Here is a 21,759-nt window from a genome sequence, read left to right as displayed (position 1 = left end):
GAGCTGCTTCACTTCACTAGGGACAATCCAAAACTTGGGCCTAAGGTGCTTTTAACCAACTGAAGGGGTCAATTTCTCAATTTATCCAGCTCTGCACTTGGACTGCTATTTAAATTCTGAATCTATATTTGTGAAATATTGGGCAAGTTAATCTTTATCAGCCTTGGTTTTCTCATATGTAAGATTATAACAGCATCCATCTTTTAGGGCGTTACATGATTAAATTAGGTATGCAGGTAAGTACTTAGCCCAGGGTCTTGCCCTTAGTAAGTTCTTAATAAATAAGTGTTGTTATGATTTTCTTGATCAGAGTCTTGATTTCTGTTCTCTAGCAACAATCTTCTTGTGTTTACTCTTAGTTTCTGCCCCCTTGCAATTATGCCTTGTTTACCAAGCACCAAATTCTCTTTAATAGCATCCTGTTGGCTCTGCCCCCAATGATAGTGCATCTTCTACACCAATCTATAGATTAGACAGCTATCTTGATTCAGGTACCCACTTCAGATACAGTCAGCCATGACAGTAGAAGCTGTGAGTCGGCAGGGTGGCTTCTTCAAAGAGGTTAAAGGAACACAAGCATCATTATTACTGCATCTGTTGAATTTGTCTTATTATCTTCTGTAAATTTTAATGTTCTTGTTTTTCACTGTCTTAATATAAATTATCAATTCTTTTTATCAAATGAAGGCAAAAACCTCAGAGATTTAAGTATATGTCAAAACTAATCATACTGCCTTTAATCTGCTAGAAATAAATCCTTTAATACCAAAGGAAAATGAGTTACTGCTCCTACTCTTGAGATTTGAGTTGAGCTTTTTGGAACCTTAAGAAATTTTCAGTGAAAATCTTAAGACTGTGGAATTCATCTGTTTTTTGAGTCAAAATGTTCTCTGTTTTCTTTACATTTTTTCAGCTGAAATGTGAAAGTTTATAATGATATGTAATACTAAAATAACGGATTTATAACTAATAATCCAGCCATGAAAATAAAATGGAATCATAAAATACTGATATAATCTAGAAGCTGTCATAAAAAGAAGAAAACAAGAACAGATGGGACAAATAAACATATCAAAAGTGTTATTTTGAACCCAATAATATCAATAACTGCACTAAATGAAAATAAACACCCCAATTAAATGATAGATTTTCAGACTGGCTTTTTTAAAAAAGCAAAACTATATGTGGCCCACAAAAAGTGCACTTTAAGTATACAAGATATAACTAGGTTGAAAAGATATAAAAAGATATATCATGCTAACATTAATCAAAAGAGCTAAAACAACAATATTAATATTAGACACAGTAGATTGCAGAGCAAACAATACTACCAAGGACAAAGATGGTTATATCATAGTGATGAAGATTAAATTCATCTCAAACTAATGCTCTGAACATGTATGCCCTAATAATAGTAGAGCTTTAAAAAACATGAAGCGATAACCGACAGACTGGTACAGAGGAATAGACAAAAGTACAAATACAGTCAGATTTCAACACTCTCCTCTCAATAATTGATAGAACACAGAGGCAAAATCAGTAAGGATATGCATGTGTGTGCATGCTCACTCACTTCAGTTGTGTCCAACTGTTTGCCACCCCACAGTCTGTAGCCCGCCAGGCTCCTCTATCCACAAGATTCTCCCAGTAAGTATACTAGAGTGGGATGCCATGGCCTCCTCCGGGGGGATCTTCCTGACCCAGCGAGGAACCCACGTCTCCTGTGTCTTCTGCGTTGGCAGGGGGATTCTTTACCACTAGTGCCACCTGGAAGACTTGAAAAACTCTATCAACCAAATTGACCTAATTGACACTTACAGAACACTCTATCAACAATAGAATACACATTTTTCAAGTGCACATGGTTATCCACCAAGATAGACTATATTCTGACAGTAAAGCCACAATAAATATAAAAAGATTCAAGTCATATGTTCTATGACCACAGTAGAATTAATTTAGGAGTCAACAACAGAAATATCTGGAAAATCCTCAAATATTTGGAAACTATAAAATACATTTATAAGTAACCCATTGCTTAAAGAAGAAATCAAAAGGGAAATTGAAAGTATTTGAAATGAATGAGTATGAAAACATCAAAATTTGTGGGATATAGCAAAACAATATTTTAGAAAGGGGAAATTTATGAGACTGACTACTTTAGATAAGAAAGATTTTTTATTAATGACCTCAGTTTCCACCTTAAAATGTTTTTTTTAAAAAGAAAAATGAAACATAAAATAGGCAGAAGAAAGGATATAATATATATCAGAGGGTAAGTCAATGAAACAGAAAATATAAAAACAACAGGAAATTGAACAATAACTTTTTCAGGGTATCAAAATTAACAAACCTCTGCTGCTAAGTCGCTTCAGTCGTGTCCGACTCTGTGCGACCCCATAGACGGCAGCCCACCAGGCTCCCCCGTCCCTGGGATTCTCCAGGCAAGAACACTGGAGTGGGTTGCCATTTCCTTCTCCAATGCATGAAAGTGAAAAGTGAAAGTGAAGTTGCTCAGTCGTGTCCTTCTTCGCGACCCCATGGACTGCAGGCTACCAGGCTCCTCCGCCCATGGGATTTTCCAGGCAAGAGTACTGGAGTGGGTTGCCATTGCGGGTAAAAATAAGAAAATTATCAGTATAAAAGAAAAGTCACTACAAATTCTACAGATATTAAAAGAATAATAGAGAGTATTTGAACAACTTAATGCCAATAAATTTAACAAATTCCTCAAAAGACACATTCACCAAGATCACACAATAAGAAATAGGTAACTTAAAGAGCCTTATATTTATTAAAGAATTTAAATTTGTAGCTAAAAATCTTCCTAATGGGCATCAGATATATCTGGTACACAAAACTTTAAAATATTTTAGAATTCAAATGATATAAACCAGAGGCAAAAAATTCAAATATTTCTAGATGCCAGGTAAATAATACAAGTGAATCCTGTGGAATAGTTACAGGAAAAAATAGCTGCCGTAAACACAATCTAACTTTATTTTTATTGAACCATGGTAATATATAAACATGTAACAACATAAACGTGATAGCAAAAATTTTATTTTAAATTAAACATTAAACACAAAGTCAATATGTATTATTAACTTCATTTTGGTTCTTTGGAATCAGAAACCTGACTTCTTCTGACCTTAGATATTAATATTTTTTGCCTTTTCTATGGCACTGTGGACAACTTGAAAAATTTTATAATCAGCATTTATTTTTCTACAGATTCATAATGGAAAATAATTGATAGATGTAGGCACTTCCAAATAGGGATAGAAGTTTTACACAAAATGTGCTCTTTCTTCCTCTTTTTATGTGGGTGGTTCCTTCTCATTGTTCAGTTCTCAGAATTAAGATTTCCTTCAGAGATGCCCTCTCACTGTTATTATCTCTCATTATTTTTTCTTAATAGTATTTTTTTTTTTACTAGTAGCTACACTTTTCTTTAACCTAATACTCATCTTCTATTCAATGGGTGCAGAGCCTGTTTCCATCATCATTGTATAACTTATAATATCAACAGCCATGGGAGCTCCACAGGTAATTGAAGAGTCACTAAAATCTTCTAAGCTCTGGTCAGAGGGCAGGAGCAATAGCTGTCAAGTATAATGTTTTTGTTCAGTGATTTAAACCAAATTTTCTACTCCAAATGGAGCAAGATAGAAAGCATTTTAGAAAAAAAATTTTTGGAGAGCAATTTAAGAGTGCTTATTAGCGTTTAAACAGGGCACACACTTTGACCTAACTCTTAGCCTTTCAGAAATATAATCTATAGAGACTTACACAATGCACACCTTTTAAAGCAGCAATCCTTTTCCTAGACATTTGGCCACAAGAAGTCAGAAAAGTACCAAACATGTGCAAAGATGGATCCTCATTAAAATGTTATTTGTAAAAGCAAAAAAACCAGAGATTGGAAATGAGCTAAATGTACTTCAAAATTATTTAAGTTTTGGTGCAATCATCAATGAAATACTATGCAATCATTAAATTAAAATTATTAACTATAGTTAGTTATAGTTAAAAATAACAGTGGAAAGAAATTTATGATATATTAAGTGAAAAAAGCTTAAATAATAAGTGTACAATCATCATTCCCCCTTTTTCTTTTTTGTTAAAAAAAAAAAAAAACTACTAGGCCTATATATGGGTATATGTATGGTCATGCTGAGAAAAATATCTAAAAGAATATATAGAAAGTTGATCACTGCAATTATCTCTGGCTAGTGGAATATCTAAATTATTTTTTATACTATTTGTTGTTATAAGGAGTATGCATTAATTTCATTTCTAGAACTAAAATTTCCATTTGTGGAAAATATTAAGAAGCTTATCCCTCTACTGTTAGCAATAAGTTTAAATGCCTCCCATGCCTTTCAATCAGAAATTTTCTCCAATTATGGGGTATTTCACATTCAGAAAGGAGAACTTTAAAAAAAAAATTGACTTCTTTCAACATGATCAAGAACATATGCTTAAAACCCTTTTTCGGGGGAGGTTTATGTCACTGAGTATTGTTGTGAAGTTATGGCTTCTATCAGGATCAATCTGCAAACTTGATTTTATTTACATTTTACTACATACGTGTTTTTTAAGTGAATTCAAATAACTAAATAGCTAATTTGTATGGTATTCCATTTGGCGTGCATAACATAACCTCTGGATAAAAGGTAAGCAACCATCCCACCAACAGACGATCAGATCATCACCATGACAAGTCATGCTGTGTCAAATGGGTCTTCATTTCTCTGACAAACACGTCCAGTAAGAGCCAGTTTACTGAGCTAGATCATAGTCTAGCGAGTGTAAACTTTCTTTCTGTGCACGGATCAATCCAAACAGCCTGATGGGATCATCATGAATGTTTTCCTCTATTGCCTCACTTTCTGGTGGGTAACTGTCCACCAAAGTGGTCTTAGAAAGGCTGATATCCTTTGCATGCATCTGCCCCTCTTCATCCTTGTCTGACAAATGAGTTTTCTGTTTCCTGGGCTTTCTTCGCTTCCCCTCATTGTTGTGATCTAATGAGGCATAGCATACCCTTACTGCAGTTTCCTAAAAGAGAAAAGCATAGTAAGTTTTCACTGTTAGCCATTCTTTAACTTTGACCTCTGCAAAACTCTGCTGCTGCTGCTACTGCTGCTGCTGCTGCTAAGTCACTTCAGTCATGTCCGACTCTTAGCAACCCCATGGACGGCAGCCTACCAGGCTCCTCCGTCCATGGGATTTTCCAGGCAAGAGTACTGGAGTGGGGTGCCATTGCCCTCTCCACTGGGAAACTCTAAAGCCTACCAAAAACACACAAGTTTGTTTTCTGGTCTTCACGGCCTTATTTGCCAAATTTGTCAATCAGAGTGATAACTACAAATAGTAAATTCAAGATTTTGGAGTGGAAAATGCTTAAAAGAAAGCAGTTTTCTTTCTTATACTCAGAATACACATGAACTTTTTAGATGGATTTTTTTAACCAGTTTCTCACCCTGCATTCACCTCAGGGAGTGCCTGCCCTGTATTTCACCTACCAAGTAACAATACTCTGATTTGTTAAACTGGGAACAAAGCATGACAGGAAGGAATATAACCAATCAGATATGCTTTACATATGTTTAATAATTGGTTGATACCCACAAAAGTCTCTACTTTCTCTACATTTGAGACTCAGAAGTATAAGGTTAACAGGGTTTATTTGTATGACTGGGGCTTCCCTGGTGGCTCAGTCAGTAAAGAAGATACTTGCAATGCAGGAGACCCAGCTTTGATTCCTGGGTTGGGAAGATCCGCTGGAGAAGGGAATGACAACCCACTTCAGCATTTTTGCCTGGGAAATCCCATGGACAGAGGAACCTGGCAGGTTATAGACCATGGGCTTGCAATGGTTGGGCATGGCTTGGCAACTAAACAACCAACAACCATTTATATGACCAGCATTTGGCAAGAGTTGCATTTCCCATTTTCCCCTATTACTTCCTTCCTGCCTACCTGTCCCCAGATCCTCTTTGAGCTCATTTAGGTTGGTCTTGGATTCATTTGCATCCAAGAAAGCCTGGCGGTCCTCTCTGGCCTAAAGCTGGGTCAGCACTAGATTAAGAAGGGCAGGAGACTAGAGAAACTTGCAGAAAGCAATAAGCCCGAAGACAAGATCTTGAATTTGGTGTTTGAAAGTTTTAGGATTGAATTCCAGCTGTGACATTCTGATCATGGGACCCTGGGCAGTTCTTTTTTTTTTTTTTTTAACTATCAATATTTTTAACCTCTTGCTATCAAATGAGAGTACCTATCTTAGAATGTTGGGTGGTAAGATCCCCTGGAGGAGGGCAAGCAACCCATTCCAGTATTCTTGCCAGGAGAATTCCATGGATAGAGGAGTCTGGTGGGCTACAATCCATAGGATTACAATGAGTTGGACATGACTGCAGTGACTTAACACGCATCTTACAATGTTATTAGCAAATGGAGGTAATTTACAGTTGAACAATGTGGGGGTGAGGGATGCCAACCCCTTGAGCAGGTAAATATATATATAATTTATATGTAATTTAATATTACATATAATTTTATAGTCTGCCCTCCATATCCACAGTTCTGTACCCACAAAGTCAACTAACCCCTTGCTGTATAGCTCTGTAGTATGCATCTAGTGAAAAAACCCAATGTTTTAAGTAGACTGCACACTTCAAACCTGGTTTTCGAACCAAGATAAGGTCCAAGGTATGGTGGTATTATAATTATCAGAGCTGTAGGCTAAAACTTTAGAACAGCCATTGAATAAACAAAAATAAGGGTTTACCATTCAGAGTAAGCCAAAGTTATATCAATTTGTGGGGTTTGGATTAAAGAAGCAACATTTGGATTAACACCCCCCCAATGCATGGATTAGCTTCTCCCTGTTGGCACTTGTTTTCATGCTAAAAGTTAAAAAGTCTTATCTCCTCTACCAGGCAGGGGGATGGTTCTATTTACAACCTCTCTGGTATCTTTGGTCTGACTTTATTTCTAAAATAATTTCTGGATAATTGTAGATAGGTAATTGGTATCATTGCCATCACATCTCTATACTCTGCCAGTTAGCCCATATACTATTTTCAAATTATCTTCCTAAGGCATAACTTTTATATTTTACCATCCTGGCCCTGAAACTTTAGCCTAGAGTCTGAATTTGATAGCATAACATTCAAGGTTTCCTATGCTCATAATTCACACCTTCTATTTGATTCCCAGTACTCTCCTACATAAACTCTGTATTTCAAGCAAACTGGACATTTCACTGCTTTCTTAACATAACTCATGTTTTAAGACCTGCTTTGCCTTTGCCTAGATAGAGAATATGTCAGTGAAGTGAGCAAAATTACCAAAAGGCATTCCGTAATAGAGAGGGGTGGGTAACTTTTTTGACTGTCTAGCACTTTGTTCTATTCTCTTTCTTTAATAAATTCCCCACTTTGTTTTAGGAAATTTCTTTCCTCTATCTGGTCCTGGAGAGACCATCAATTACAATACTGTATCCCATCTCAGCACAGGAATAAGCATTCGACCCAGGCTGGGACCAATTACACTACTCATCCTCCTGCCAACAGAAGCTGGGCCAAGAGTAGGCATATGACTTCAGCAGAGCCAGTTACATGGCCTTTTGGGGACTGAGGTACAGGTGCAGAAATAGAAAAGATATCTTTCCCTGGATTTGGGAAAAAGAAAATGTGGGTCTCCTATGGCTCTCCCAGCCTCAATGGAAGAGCCTGTTGGTAACAGAAGAGAATAAAGTCAGTAACAAAGAAATAGGGAGAAGAAATGGAGGAGCCCTCACATTCAATCATTTCAAAAACACAACACCCTCATATCTCAGTTATATGAGCCAGTGACTTCCCTTTTATGATACAGCTTGAATTGAGTTTTTGTACTTATTACTGAAAGCATTCCAAATGTTTGTCTGGTCAACAACTGGTCAACATTTATCAAGTCCTGCAGAGTTCATCGAATGTGAGTCTTGAGAAAAGACCACAAATTGTACGTGTAATGGTCATTTGTGATTTACCAAATATTGTTTCAGTTGAATAGATGGGTGGAAAATACACGTGCATTGCATGCTCATGCATGTTCAGTTGTGTCTGATTCTTTGCAACCCATGGACTATAGTCCACCAGGCTCCTCGTGCATGTAATTTTCCTGGCAAGAATGCTGGAGTGAATCACCATTTCATCCTTCAGGGGATCTTCCTGACCCAGGGATCAAACCTGTGTCTCCTGTCTCCTGCATTGGCAGGCGAATTCTTTACCACTGAGTCACTTGGGAGGCCCAGAAAACATATAGACAGGGATAAAAAAAACATGTGTATCTGTGAATATAAATGGGAACTGGAGCAAAGTAAAAACCAGTTTAGGAATTAGAGACAAAAACAGGTTGAAGTAAAAGTTTTGTTGTTTTGTGTTTTTAAATATTGCAGAGATTTGGGTATATTTGTAAGTCAATAGTACTTCATTCATTTAAAGAAATGGAGACAAATAATTGAACGTGCAAGATCTTGAAAGAAGTAGAAGAAATAGTCAAGAGCCCAAGTAGGACTATTGGCTTTGGAAAGGGGAAAGGGTGCTTCTGACATGGAGGGAAAGGAGGGATGGGTGAGGTTTTGATGTGAGGATAAGAGAAAAATAAGTTCACATTGATGCCCCTAAAATTTTTTAGGGAACTCTCATGAACCCATTTTGTCACCAAGTTTCCCAGTCAACTTTTCCTGTTTAATAGCAGACTTAGAGACTGAAATTGCAACTTTTGAATTGTACACATCATTTTCAAAGGACAAGGAGCTTTTTTCTGTTTCCAATATTTGATCCATAAGCTTTTTTTGCATTGCATTATGGATTCTTCACACTTTTGTAATGTAATTGACCAAAGTAACTGAGTACCATAGTAACTAACTGGGCAGTGTTTTGATGATAACTGTCATTGTGACCCCATGGACTATATGGTTCATAGAATTCTCCAGGCCAGAATACTAGAGTGGGTAGCTGTTCCTGTCTCCAGGGGATCTTCCCAACCCAGGGATCGAACCCAGGTCTCCCACATTGGAGGTGGATTCTTTACTAGCTGAGCCAGCAGGGATGCCCAAGAATACTGGAGTGGGTAGCCTATTCCTCCTCCAGTGGAAATCTTCTCCACCCAGGAATTGAACCACGGTCTCCTGCATTGCAGATGGATTCTTTACCAACTGAGCTACTAGGGAAGCCCTCTAATAAAATGGAATTGAGCAAATATAAGGAGATTACTTCTGGTGGGATAAATTGGGAAATTGGGATTGATCTATGCACACTGCTTACTATATGTAAAATAGATAGCTAATGAGAACCTACTGTATAGCACAAGGAACTCAACCCAATACTCTGTAATGACCCATATGGGAATAGAATCTATAAAAGAGTGAATATACATATATAGCCGATTCACTTTGATGTACACCTGGAACAAACACAGCATTGTAAATCAACTATACTCCAATAAAAATTAATTTAAAAGGAGAAATTACTTCTAATTTGTGCAATTAAATTTGTGAGAAGGATAAAGACTAATTCCCTTAGAAGTGTCTTTAAATATATAATTTATAAAATAACAGACTTTTAAAGACACTTTAAGGCTCTGCACAATTTCCTCTTGAGTACAAACTAGATGCAGCATAAATAAGGCTGACCTATTTAATTTACATGTATTAAACAGCAACTTCTATTCAAACAGCAACAGAAGTCTCAGCTCTATTACAGCTAAGGTGCTGTGGATCTCTGCATGTCCGGTGGTATAGTTATATTTTAACCTTTCTCAAAAGGTTTTCTTTTTATTATCGTGAATCTTGCAAATCATATTATAACAAGCAGTTTTTTTTCATACCTGTTATCTAAAATACATTTAACAATTAATTGAATGTCACATGGCAGATTTGCCCATGAGAGAGTTACTTTACATTCTGCTTAAACTTCACCACATCTTGTTTTCATTAAAAAATTTTTAAGAATTTGATTTTTAGAAGGCTCCTATAAAGAAAAAGGAAATTCTATCTTAATGGGAAGTTTCCAAGTTTTGACCCATCTTTGGGAGGAAAATGTTTTCTGTCAAGTGGGACTAAGTTTGGATCTGTTTCCCTACTTAGTTTCTGAGTCTCTAGGGCAAGTTTTATATCATCTCTGTCAAATGGGAATAATCATGCTGTCTCCCTCATAGGAACCTAAAATGCTAATGCCTGTAAAGCACATAAGACAAGTCTGACGTATAATGACTACATAGGAAATGCTGGCCATATGCCTGTTTCTAGGAAATAGCATGAGAGCACATAACAAAAGGGATGGGATAGAGAAAGAGAAGAAAGAACCATTATAACTGAAATTCATAACACTTCAACCACACATACACTAAGAACTGTGAACAGTAGTGCTATGTCTGAGGAGGCTGAACTGATGTGGGTAGGAAAAGTATGCTGCTACTGCTGCTAAGTCGCTTCTGCTACTGCTACTACTAAGTCACTTCAGTCGTGTCCAATTCTGTGTGACCCCATAGATGGCCTCCCACCAGGCTCCCCCGTCCCTGGGATTCTCCAGGCAAGAACACTGGAGTGGGTTGCCATTTCCTTCTCCAGTGCATGAAAGTGAAAAGTGAAAGTGAAGTCACTCAGTCGTGTCCAACTCTTCACGACCCCATGGACTGCAGCCCACCAGGCTCCTCCGTCCATGGGATTTTCCAGGCAAGAGTACTGGAGTGGGGTGCCATCGCCTTCTCCTAGGAAAAGTATAAACTACTCATTTCTTCTTGGGTTTTTCTATTTCTGCTTATGCTTTAGTCCTGCCTATCCCCCAAAAGCCGTGCGTAAATCTTGCCATAATACAATAGCCATAGAGCTTGTATTAAATTTACACTCATTTTCCTTATAAAATAGAGTATGTTCTTTTATAGTTAATTTCTTTTCACTAAGGTCTTTCTCTCCCCATCCACCATCCATTCCTGACATCTGGGTCTTCTGAGCACTCTGTATGTGTCACTTTTTATAATTATTTCTATGATATATGTAACTTTTCTTTGCTCTGAAAGAAAAAAAGCTTAATTATTTAGGAAGAGAATCCACTTTTCCCTTGAAATCTACTGCATTTGTAGTTGTACACAATTTTGAGTCTTTAAGTGCGGCTCTGAAAACTATTTGCCTTCTGAGTTTTTCATTAGAGCTTAGGTGCTAGAATTTGACAGCAGTTCAGAATGCAAAATTTCCAACAGGCTGCTTCTGATGTTTATCAGAATATGCTGCCTTTATGCTCATGAAACAGGCGGTTGTGCCGTGACCTAGGCTGAATCTGGCCCGTGATACAGAAAACAAAACCCACCTGTGAAGGTGGGGCGTCTTGCAGTTTGTTCGCAGATCTGTCTGGTCGTGCTTTCATCTGTTCATAGCAGTTTTCATCCACCGGTTCTGGGGAGTTGAAAAGAGATTTACAATGGAAAAATTAAAAAATGCTGGCACAAATCATAATGCATGACCCAAACACCACTTTGCTATAAATGTGAAACCCTCAGGAGTCATTTGATTAGTCTATTTTTGTGGCAGTGCAAAGATAAGGAGGTACAAACTGCTCTCTGCAGGTCAGACTGTGGAGAAGCCTGTTGCCCAACAGTATTAACAATTAGACAAAATTGGATATTACTTGGTCACTTGGATATTACTCTTCTTATACCATCACAGGACATGACAGTCTCTGCTCAAACTACCATTTATATGTTACGGGGATCCCATGAGTTAAAGGCTTACCTGTGCCCTCCTATTTAAGTATGATTACAAACGGTGCAGGTGGCATAAAGTACGGAGCACATATATTGATGATCAAAATTTGGTAATTTTTTCCATAAGAAAAATATTTTACTCAGAGGCCTTTTTAACCCTATACTATTTTTGAAAAAATATATTTTAGATTATGTTTGTTATCCCACATATCAGTGACAGGACAGTTCATCCAGGCTGTTTTGAGGGGTATACAGTGGGGTATATAATGCTGATACTAAGTTGCTGGGGGGGGGTTTCGCCATGTCCACCAGCCAGCAGGCATGACCCTATTTCCTTCTGTGGGGGATGCTTACTGAGTCATCCATACCTTTCTTTCCCCAGATACTCTATTTAAAAGGGAGAGGAAGGAAAGCTAATGACTTGTAGGATGGAGAATAATGTTGCAGAAATGTTGATTGCACCAATTTGACCCCATAGATGAAAAGATGTGTTTATAATACAAGGTACTTTGTAATGCTCCAACCCTTTCTGAAAAGCAATGTAGAGAACTGGCCCATAATGTTTCTCAAAGATAAACCACGGGAAACATGAATTAGAATCACCCAGGAGGCTTGTTAAATAGGAGGTTCTAAGTCCAACTGTGGAATTACTAAGTCAGAACCTGTAAGAGAGGCACCTGTGCTCACTGCTCATGAAGACTGCAGATATGGTGGGCTTTGAGCTACCAGGATACAAAAGAAATTAAGCTCTCAAGTAGTATAAGTGGGCACCACAATTCTGCAAAGGGAAACAGGAAGGAAAATTCTTTAATAGTCTATTCCTGTAAAATAGTTTTGATTCCTCAGAGAGCAGATGATTAAAGGATACTTTACAATGGTGGTGGGGGGTGGGGAGAGACAAAGATTATTTAAATTCTTGACTCCTATAAAATTCTCATGTGTTTAACTTTAGGAGATTTCATACTGTCTTGATATATAGAGGTTCAGATAAATTTAATTCATTACTGGGAATCTGTGTTTGAGACGCCAATCAACAGGAGTTAACCCCACCTACCCACCCTCCACCAATCATGAATTAAGTGCTTACAGGGCAAGGATAGAGATCATTGGTAGTCCTTGTCTGACAGCTTCTCTCCTCAGAGGGCTGGGATCAGATCAGATCACAGCTGTTTGTTTTGAGACATTTAGGGGTTTTTTAGTTGTGGGGGAGTGGAACGTTTCAAGGAATAAAGGATGCTGGGAATTGAAGAGTACTTGTTACAAAAGAACAAAAAGTGTACAACCCATCACTCAGTGATGGTTTGGCTCTTCTCTTTCCCTGCTTGTCATCAGTGTAACCCTATATTCGCTACTTTAAAAGAACCAGTTAAAACAAAGGAAATCAGAGAATCTGTTTTTTGTTCCAAATTATTCACTGTAGATATGCTTTTGTATACAGAGCATAAAGCACTGTTCCCCTGGGCAATCTTCTGTTCTAGAAATAGCTTTATTTCATAGAAATCTGTGTGTGTCACAATTCATTGTAATTGAGTCTTCCGGTATTCTTACTACAAACTAGAGTGAAATAAAGAGAATATAGAAAAACAGGATGTTGATTCACTGTTGCAATACAACTTACAATATGCAGCTTTGAAAATTCTTGATAAATGATATGCTAAATATACTCAAATGTATGGTTACCCTTGAAATATTTAAATATGATTGTGACAAAAAATAAGCTACCTCAAATTCTCTGTGGAATTATGTGGGGGTAATTGATTTATAGGTAAATTTAATTTTTGGAAAAATAAAACTTACCTAAGGCCACATTATCTACATTACCATAAATTGGTGAGTCTTCAAGATCATACTCATCTTCCCTATAAGAAGAAAATAATTTGCCTTGTTAGAATCTACATAGTTCATATCTAATTTCTCAGCTATTTTCAGTATTGGGTAAATTATTGCACATTCTTATCCAGCCTTGACCACCCAAGGTAGATATGCAAGTAAGTCAGTAAATACAAGTGTGCATGCATGTGTGTGTCTGAATTTGAAAAGTGTATTCTGGATCTTCTTTTAGTGAATAATAGCAAATACTTATTTAACATTTACTGTGTGTCAGGAGTTACTTGAAGTGCATTATATATATTCATTCCTTTTATATTTCTCACAATAATTTAACCAGACAGGCACTATAGCATTCCCATCTTATAGATAAGGAACCTGAGACACAGATTGGTTATATAATATGCTGAAGGTCACAGAACCAGGAACTGGCAGAGCTGGGATTAGAACCTAGATTATCTGTGCACTAAACAAAATCACTGCAGATGGTGACTGCAGCCATGAAATTAAAAGACGCTTACTCCTTGGAAGGAAAGTTATGACCAACCTAGATAGCATATTCAAAAGCAGAGACATTACTTTGTCAACAGAGGTTCGTCTAGTCAAGGCTATGGCTTTTCCAGTGGTCATGTATGGATGTCAGAGTTGGACTGTGAAGAAAGCTGAGGGCCAAAGAATTGATGCTTTTGAAGTGTGGTGTTGGAGAAGACTCTTTCAAGTCCCTTGGACTGCAAGGAGATCCAACCAGTCCATTCTAAAGGAGATCAGCCCTGGGTGTTCTTTGGAAGGAATGATGCTAAAGCTGAAACTCCAGTACTTTGGCCACCTCATGCGAAGAGTTGACTCATTGGAAAAAACCGTAATGCTGGGAGGGATTAGGGGCAGGAGGAGAAGGGGATGACAGAGGATGAGATGGCTCGATGGACATGAGTCTGAGTGAACTCCGGGAGTTGGTGATGGACAGGGAGGTCTGGCGTGCTGTGATTCATAGGGTCACAAAAAGTCAGACACGACTGAGCGACTGAACTGAACTGAACTAAACTGAAACTATACACTGTACTTCCTGTTTGCTTGCCAAGAATATCACTCTGACCCCTAACACTGTTTACTAAATATTGGCAGTGATTAAAAAATAAGAGGCCAGAGAAATATTGTAGACTCAGCTTGGCAGATGCAATAAAATGATTGATTACCTATTACATCCAAATACTGTGCTGTTTTACATACATTTTATAAAAAAACCCAGGGAAATTCTACAGAAATATTATTTCCCACTTTTCAGGTAGATTAACATATTTTCCCTAACCTTATGTGTAATATCAGCAATAAATAGCAAATGTCAAAGCTTTTCTTTATGCCAGTGCTCATTCAACCCTCAGGACAGCTCTACGAGATTCATTTTTCAGAACTCCCCCTTCGTGCGCATAAGGAATGTCCAAGCTATAGAGGCAAATTGTCAAAAGACATATAGTAACTGACAGTGCTAGGATTGTGATTCAAGTCTGGCCCTAAAGCTCTAAATATTATTTGCTCTTGATGTTTGATTAAATTTCCTTATTGCTTCATCCAAATAATCCTATTAGGATTATAGTAGACAACTACTATTGTCACAGGCAGTGACGATAGTCCTGGTGACCAGCTTTCACAATAGCAGGCTGGCAACAGAAGAACATTTTAGGCAGTGAGTGGCATTTCATAAAATAGCAGCAACTGCTTTAACTTTGAGATTATGTATCACCAAGAGCTGGAGGGAATTGCATCAAAAGGAAAAACTCTTATCACAAGGCATAACACCTGTGTTAGTCCCATGCTTCTGAAAGAAGACAGTATACTTAAATATCAAGAATGTATCCTTAAAAAAAGATCAAACGATACCTGTATGATATTATTTGAAAAGTCCAGTTGCTGGTATGTATTTGCCTTATTTGATAACAAAGAAACTCGTCCATACCCTTTCTGTCTGTTGGTAATTCACTACAGCTTAATATTGGGATACAAAGTTAAGTCCCTGCTAATGGTTTTTCTCTGGCTATGCAGAGAATAAAATAGCAAAAGGTGAGGAATTTTTAATAAGACAATCCATCCATTTTCCCAGCGCACATGAATAGCAGATACAACCTGCAGATGATAAATCATGTCCAAAAAATGAACATTTCATTCCCTATGAAGAAAATAGGACGTGATTTATAATGCAGTGGCCTGCGTCTGCAGGCAGGTCTCAAATGATTAATCATCACAAATAATCTATTACAAAGAAGCAGTCTAACCAACAAATTAATAAGTATATTTTTACTTGGCAATGCCAAATAGCTCCAGCCTATTGCAAATATCTAATAAACTTCAAGCACAAATGTTTGGCAGTGTTTATGCTGAAGACATTACTAGTTAGAGTAAATTAATAAATATGCCCAGAGGCTAGTGCACCACTGAGTTTTGGGCCAGATCAGGTTCTCTATTGTTCTCAACATGCCTGAAATGATCCTCTAACCAATTAGCACATTTACTGACACTCCAACATTTAAAATAATATTGTGATTGTGCTGTTCAGTCACTGAGTCATGCCCAGCTCTTTGTAACCCCAGGGACTGCAGCACGCCAGGCTTTCCTCTCCTTCACCATCACCCGGAGTTTGCTCAAACTCATGTCCATTGAGTCAGTGATCAACCATCTCATCCAACCATCCAACCATCTCATCCTCTGCTGCCCTCTTCTTTTGCCTCCAGCCTACATCTTTATAGTTCAGATTTTCCACTTTCAATTTTAAATTTTCTCTAGTCTCTATTTTTAAAGTTCTTATTCATATTTTATCATTTTTATTGTGAAGTCCTTTTAAAGAAAATGCCTCATACTTTATTATTTCAGATTAAATAAGTGAGTTCAATTTTTTAAAAAATCATTACTTTTGCCTGGGTGACTTTAAACATAAATTCCTGAAGTTTAAATTTCCTGATTTAAAAAAACAGAAATATTAAATTATTCCCTATGTTGTTCTTTTCAGCTTCCAAATTCTAAGACATAAATGTGGGTTTCAACATCCAAATAAAAATGAAAAACAGTTCTGGAAAACTAAATAAAACTATTTTAAGGGTCTGGAAAGTTGAAAGATTGAGCAATGTCTGTCAGACATTGGTTTTGATCAACTTTATTTGTTTAATAGATATTTGTTTGAAAGACTTCCCTGGTGGCTCAGATGGTAAAGCGTCTGCCTACAACGTGGGAGACCCAGGTTCAATCCCTGGGTCAGGAAGATCCCCTGGAAACGGAAATGGCAACCCACTCCAGTACTCTTGCCTGGAAAATCTCATGGATGGAGGTCTTGCTAGGCTACAGTCCATGGGGTCACAAAGAGTCAAACATGACTGAGTGACTTTACTTTTTCTGAGTAGGCAGATAAAAGTTTGGGCTTTGCGCAGTGTATAAATGTTACTTAAAGCCATGAGAGAGGATGAAATTACTAATGACATGAGTGTAGATAGAGAAGAGGTTCACTAGATGAGCCCTGGGCACTCTGTCATCTATGGTTTAGGAGCCAGCAAAGGAGAAGGAGCTGCAGGTAATTGAGGAAGAAAGCTAAAATGGAGGTGGGCCTCAGAGCCTGGATAAGCAACTGTCTCAAAATTGGCACTAGTGGTAAACCCGCCTGTCAGTGCAGGAGACCTAAGAGACGCGGGTTCAATCCCTGGGTTGGGAAGATCCCCTAGAGGAGGGCATGGCAACTCACTCCAGTTTTCTTGCCTGGAGAATCCCATGGACAGAGGAGCCTGGTGGGCTACCGTCCATAGAGTCACAAAGAATCAGCCATGACTGAAGCAACTCAGCACACACACAAGGAGAGAATGACAATGTGTCACGCTACAGATGGCCCACATGTGAGACTAAGATTTGCCCCACATATTTCACGGGTGACCCTGACAAGAGCTGAGTCAGTGGATTATTGAGGACAGAGAGTTGAATAGAGTAGGTTCAAGAAAGAAGAGGAAGAGAAGCCAGCAAATATGGACAGAATGTACATGGAACTTCCAAGTTTTCCTGTAAAGAGTACAGAACAATGAAGAGGTGACTACAGGCAATCTGGTATCAAGAGAGTCTGTCTTTTCTTAAAGATGTAAGATGTTACTGTCTGTTTATATACTGATGGGAATCAGACCAAAGAGACCAAAAAAAAAAAAAAAAATGATGCAAGAAAGAAAAGGGGAAGTTGCTGCAGCAATATGTTCCTGTGTATATGCTCAATAAATTTTTACTTTGATTGGGACTGTACCATGAGTATAGGTTTCCTGAACTTGGCATGAGCAAACATCAAAGATAGACACTTGATCCAGGAGAAAAACGTAAACCCTAGCGATTTTTGTATGGCTAGGGTTAGCTACGGAGAAGGCAATGGCACCCCACTCCAGTACTCTTGCCTGGAAAATCCCATGGACGGAGGAGCCTGGTAGGCTGCAGTCCAGGGGGTCTTGAAGAGTTGGACACGATTGAGCGACTTCACTTTCACTTTTCACTTTCATGCATTGGAGAAGGAAATGGCAACCCACTCCAGTGTTCTTGCCTGGAGAATACCTGCTGTCTATGGGGTCACACAGAGTCGGACACGACTGAAGTGACTTAGCAGCAGCAGCAGCAGCAGGGTTAGCTAAGAACCAATAGTGTTTCCTATGAGGACGTATGTTAATAGGATCTCAGAGATATGACATCTAATACTAAATTTTTATTTTGATCAGTGTTCAAGTGCTGTTCTAATAATACCCACTTTTTATTTTAAATAAACTCAAACACAGAAGCTTGTATTGCCAGTGCTTTGGAGCACTTAAAGGACACTTAAAAAGTGTTGTTTTTTTCTCAAAGTTTGAGAGAAGGGAGGCTGGAAAGTTCTGCTATTTTGAAGAACTGTAAAGAGATGGGAAAGAAACCTAGAGCAGTGACACAGAGCTAGCCGTGCCCCAAAGACAATCAAGAATAAGATTTTTGAAACCTGTAAGTACATTTTGCAGGATTCTCACAAAGATTTGGGCAAGGGATGGGACTTCTTGCATTCACACAGGGTTGGAGTTTGGATTATGGTTACTTGTACATTAAAACAAACAGAAGGCTGGAGAACATGGATATGTTTTGGTTCCAAATGCAGCAGTGGTCACAGTGAGGGCCTCTTCTGTGTATCTACTTGGAAATCTGATGCCAGGGAAGGCTACCCAGGAGTTCCACTATCATTAGGATGTTCAACTCTGGGAACAGGTGGAGATGACGGCTGAGACTAAAGTCTGTTCCAGGGCACCAGGTCAGTATATTCAGCAAAGAGGGGAAGTGAAGTGGGGTCCTCAACCTGCAGAGCTCTAGAAATCCAAGAGATCATTTTAGGTAGAAGAATAACTGAGATGAGATACGTTTTGTGATAAAAGCACCTTTCAGTGCCATGCAGGAGACCATGCAAAAGTTGCTGGAAATTTGTCCTAAGTCCTTGAGAGAGACTCTGAAAACTAAGGAGCTATAATAAGCTTAATGTAAATCTGAACTGCTTTCCTAATTATCTGAACTGCTTTCTTTAATTAAGGGGTAAATATAATCCAAATGGGTGGGTATTTTCTTAGACCTTAATTTAGACCTATAGTCAGCTTTTTTTTTCTTTCTTACCAGCTACTCTCTGTAAGTGTAGTATTATGTTATGATTCAACTTCAGAAATGCTCATTCCCCAAGATTACAAACCTAGTAATTGCAAGAGTTTGATTAAAATCCAGAACTGTTTGGATCTCAAACCCATGTTATTCTCACTGCATTATCCTCTTAACACAGATCATAAGACAAGAATCGTGCAGAATTACATTTAAAGGAAAAATAAAGTGCCCTGGGATATACATACCAGGAAGCAGGTATTTAACTTTCATTAGATGTAGACACTTTGCTGTCCTTTAAGTGATCATGTTCCTGACTTACTAATGCAAGAAGAGAAGATCAGAGAGGCAAATTTCTTTCCCCTCTAGCATAGCTTCCCACCTAAACCAGTTGCTGAGAAGGAGCAGGGAGACAGGGCAGCAGGGAACCCAGGGTAGGGGGAGCTTGCCTCCCTTCTTCTGGCCTCAGACCATGTAAGGAACTGTGGAAACATCCACTATTATAGCCCTACCTAAGAAAGATACCTACCTAAGTCCTACCTAAGAAAAGTCAGTGCCACCTAGGAAAAGTCAGTCCTACCTAAGAGCCTCTTGATGAAAATCAAAGAGGAGAGTGAAGAAGTTGGCTTAAAACTCAACATTCAGAAAATTAAGATCATGGCATCCAGTCCCATCACCTCATGGCAAATAGATGGGGAAACAATGGGAACATGACAGCCTTTATTTTGGGGGGCTCCAAAATCACTGCAGATGGTGACTGTAGCCATGAAATTAAGACACTTGCTCCTTGGAAGAAAAGTTATGACCAACCTAGACAGCATATTAAAAAGCAGAGACATTACTTTGTCAACAAAGGTCTGTCTAGTCAAAGCTATGGTTTTTTCAGTAGTCATGTATGGATGTGAGAGTTGGACTATAAAGACAGCCGAGCACCAAAGAATTGATGCTTTTGAACTGTGGTGTTGGAGAAGACTCTTGAGAGTCCCTTGGACTGCAAGGAGATCCAGCCAGTCCATCCTAAAGGAAATCAGTCTTGCATATTCCTTGGAAGGATTGATGCTGAAACTGAAATGCCAATACTTCGGCCACCTGATGCGAAGAACTGACTCATTGGAGAAGACCCTGATTGATGCTGGGAAAGATTGAAGGTGGGAGGAGAAGGGACAGAGGATGAGATGATTGGATGGCATCACCAACTCGATGGACATAAGTCTGAACAAGCTCTGGGTGTTGGTAAGGAACAGGGAAGCCTGGCGTGTTACAGTCCATGGGGTCGCAAAGAGTTGGACATGACTGAGCAACTGAACTGAAAGAAAGGTAGCCCTTATTTCCACTTGCTGTTTTATTTATTTATTTTATTTTTTTTTGGGTGAATTAGCGCTTTATTATAGCTAGGTGTATTCACTTGTGATTTCCACTTATTACAAAATAGTTTACAAAATATTGGAAAATAGTACAGTAATGCAAACTTGGAATACAGTATGACAAAGCCTGATACTGATTCTCTCCTTGCTTTTCTTTTTAAAAATAAATAAAGCCCTCCCCATGTAAATAGAAGTTAAAACATGGTATATGTCTTAATGGCAGGAGATAGTTCATTTGTTTTTTTGTTTTTTCCCTGAAGCCTCCATGCTCTCCTATAAATGTGACTTTGGCTTCCAAACTACATAATCAGAGAAATAGACAAGCTGTGAAGTACATACATAAACTTGTGAATTAATAAGATAGCCTCTTTATAGATACAATCTGCATTGTATATTCAAATTCTGCCTAAATGGAGATTTATTACAGTTGATAACAGATTATTAAATCCTTGAGGGAAGGATCCTCATCTTTTCATCTTTATATCTCTATTGTCTAACAAATGCTTATTTGTTAAATGAATATTTATTGAAGGAATGAATGTTATAAAAGAACCAGCCTTTTTCTCTGAATTTTCTCTGCAGCCAAGAGCTTGCTTGTTTTGAGATGGGTATTTTACCAATTTTTCTTTCTGATTTCTTATCATCCTAATTCAAAAACCACCAGTCCCGTCTTTTTGGTAGAATGATTGTATCACATTACTTTCTATAACAATGCATCTTAATTACCTTTCAAGTGAAGAATATAAAGTCAATTGTCAGATTAAGTTCTGCATGGCTATGTAGGATTTTTTTGTCACATTTTTTTGTTGTAACTGAATCAGCAAATCACTCTTGATATGAACCAATGACTTAAATTATCTCATGTTGTAAAATATGTTAAAAATAATCATAAAATATAGATTTTCTTTATTGTGTGGGTCTTCCTGTAGCCCAGATCTGAATCTTCCAGAGACATTTTCACATGGAGAAGAATTTTTTAAAGGACGTTTTAGAGGACAATAAAAAGCTTACATCCCACTGCTGGGCATACACACTGAGGAAACCAGAAGGGAAAGAGACACGTGTACCCCAATGTTCATCGTAGCACTGTTTATAATAGCCAGGACATGGAAGCAACCTAGATGTCCATCAGCAGATGAATGGATAAGAAAGCAGTGGTACATATACACAATGGAGTATTACTCAGCCATTAAAAAGAATACATTTGAAT

General features: G+C 38.0%; 1 protein-coding gene across 2 annotated transcripts in view; it reads right to left on the bottom strand.

The window, feature by feature from the left end:
* Nucleotides 1-2,771: 2,771 nt before the first annotated feature.
* The window catches only part of TRAT1 (T cell receptor associated transmembrane adaptor 1), a 45,022-nt gene continuing 26,034 nt past the window's right edge, over nt 2,772-21,759 (bottom strand). For both annotated transcript variants that reach the window (XM_019975954.2, XM_070787498.1), the window contains exons 4-6: nt 13,549-13,610; nt 11,358-11,443; nt 2,772-5,064 (exon numbers count right to left, since the gene is read on the bottom strand). In XM_019975954.2, coding sequence (XP_019831513.2) covers nt 4,786-5,064; nt 11,358-11,443; nt 13,549-13,610 — 427 coding nt within the window. In that variant the 3' untranslated portion in view covers nt 2,772-4,785. The remainder of the gene's footprint in view (nt 5,065-11,357; nt 11,444-13,548; nt 13,611-21,759) is intronic.

The sequence above is a fragment of the Bos indicus genome, chromosome 1 (assembly GCF_029378745.1).
Source record: "Bos indicus isolate NIAB-ARS_2022 breed Sahiwal x Tharparkar chromosome 1, NIAB-ARS_B.indTharparkar_mat_pri_1.0, whole genome shotgun sequence".
In the NCBI taxonomy this organism is placed as follows: domain Eukaryota; kingdom Metazoa; phylum Chordata; class Mammalia; order Artiodactyla; family Bovidae; genus Bos; species Bos indicus.
This window is presented reverse-complemented; position numbering and strand designations above follow the sequence as displayed.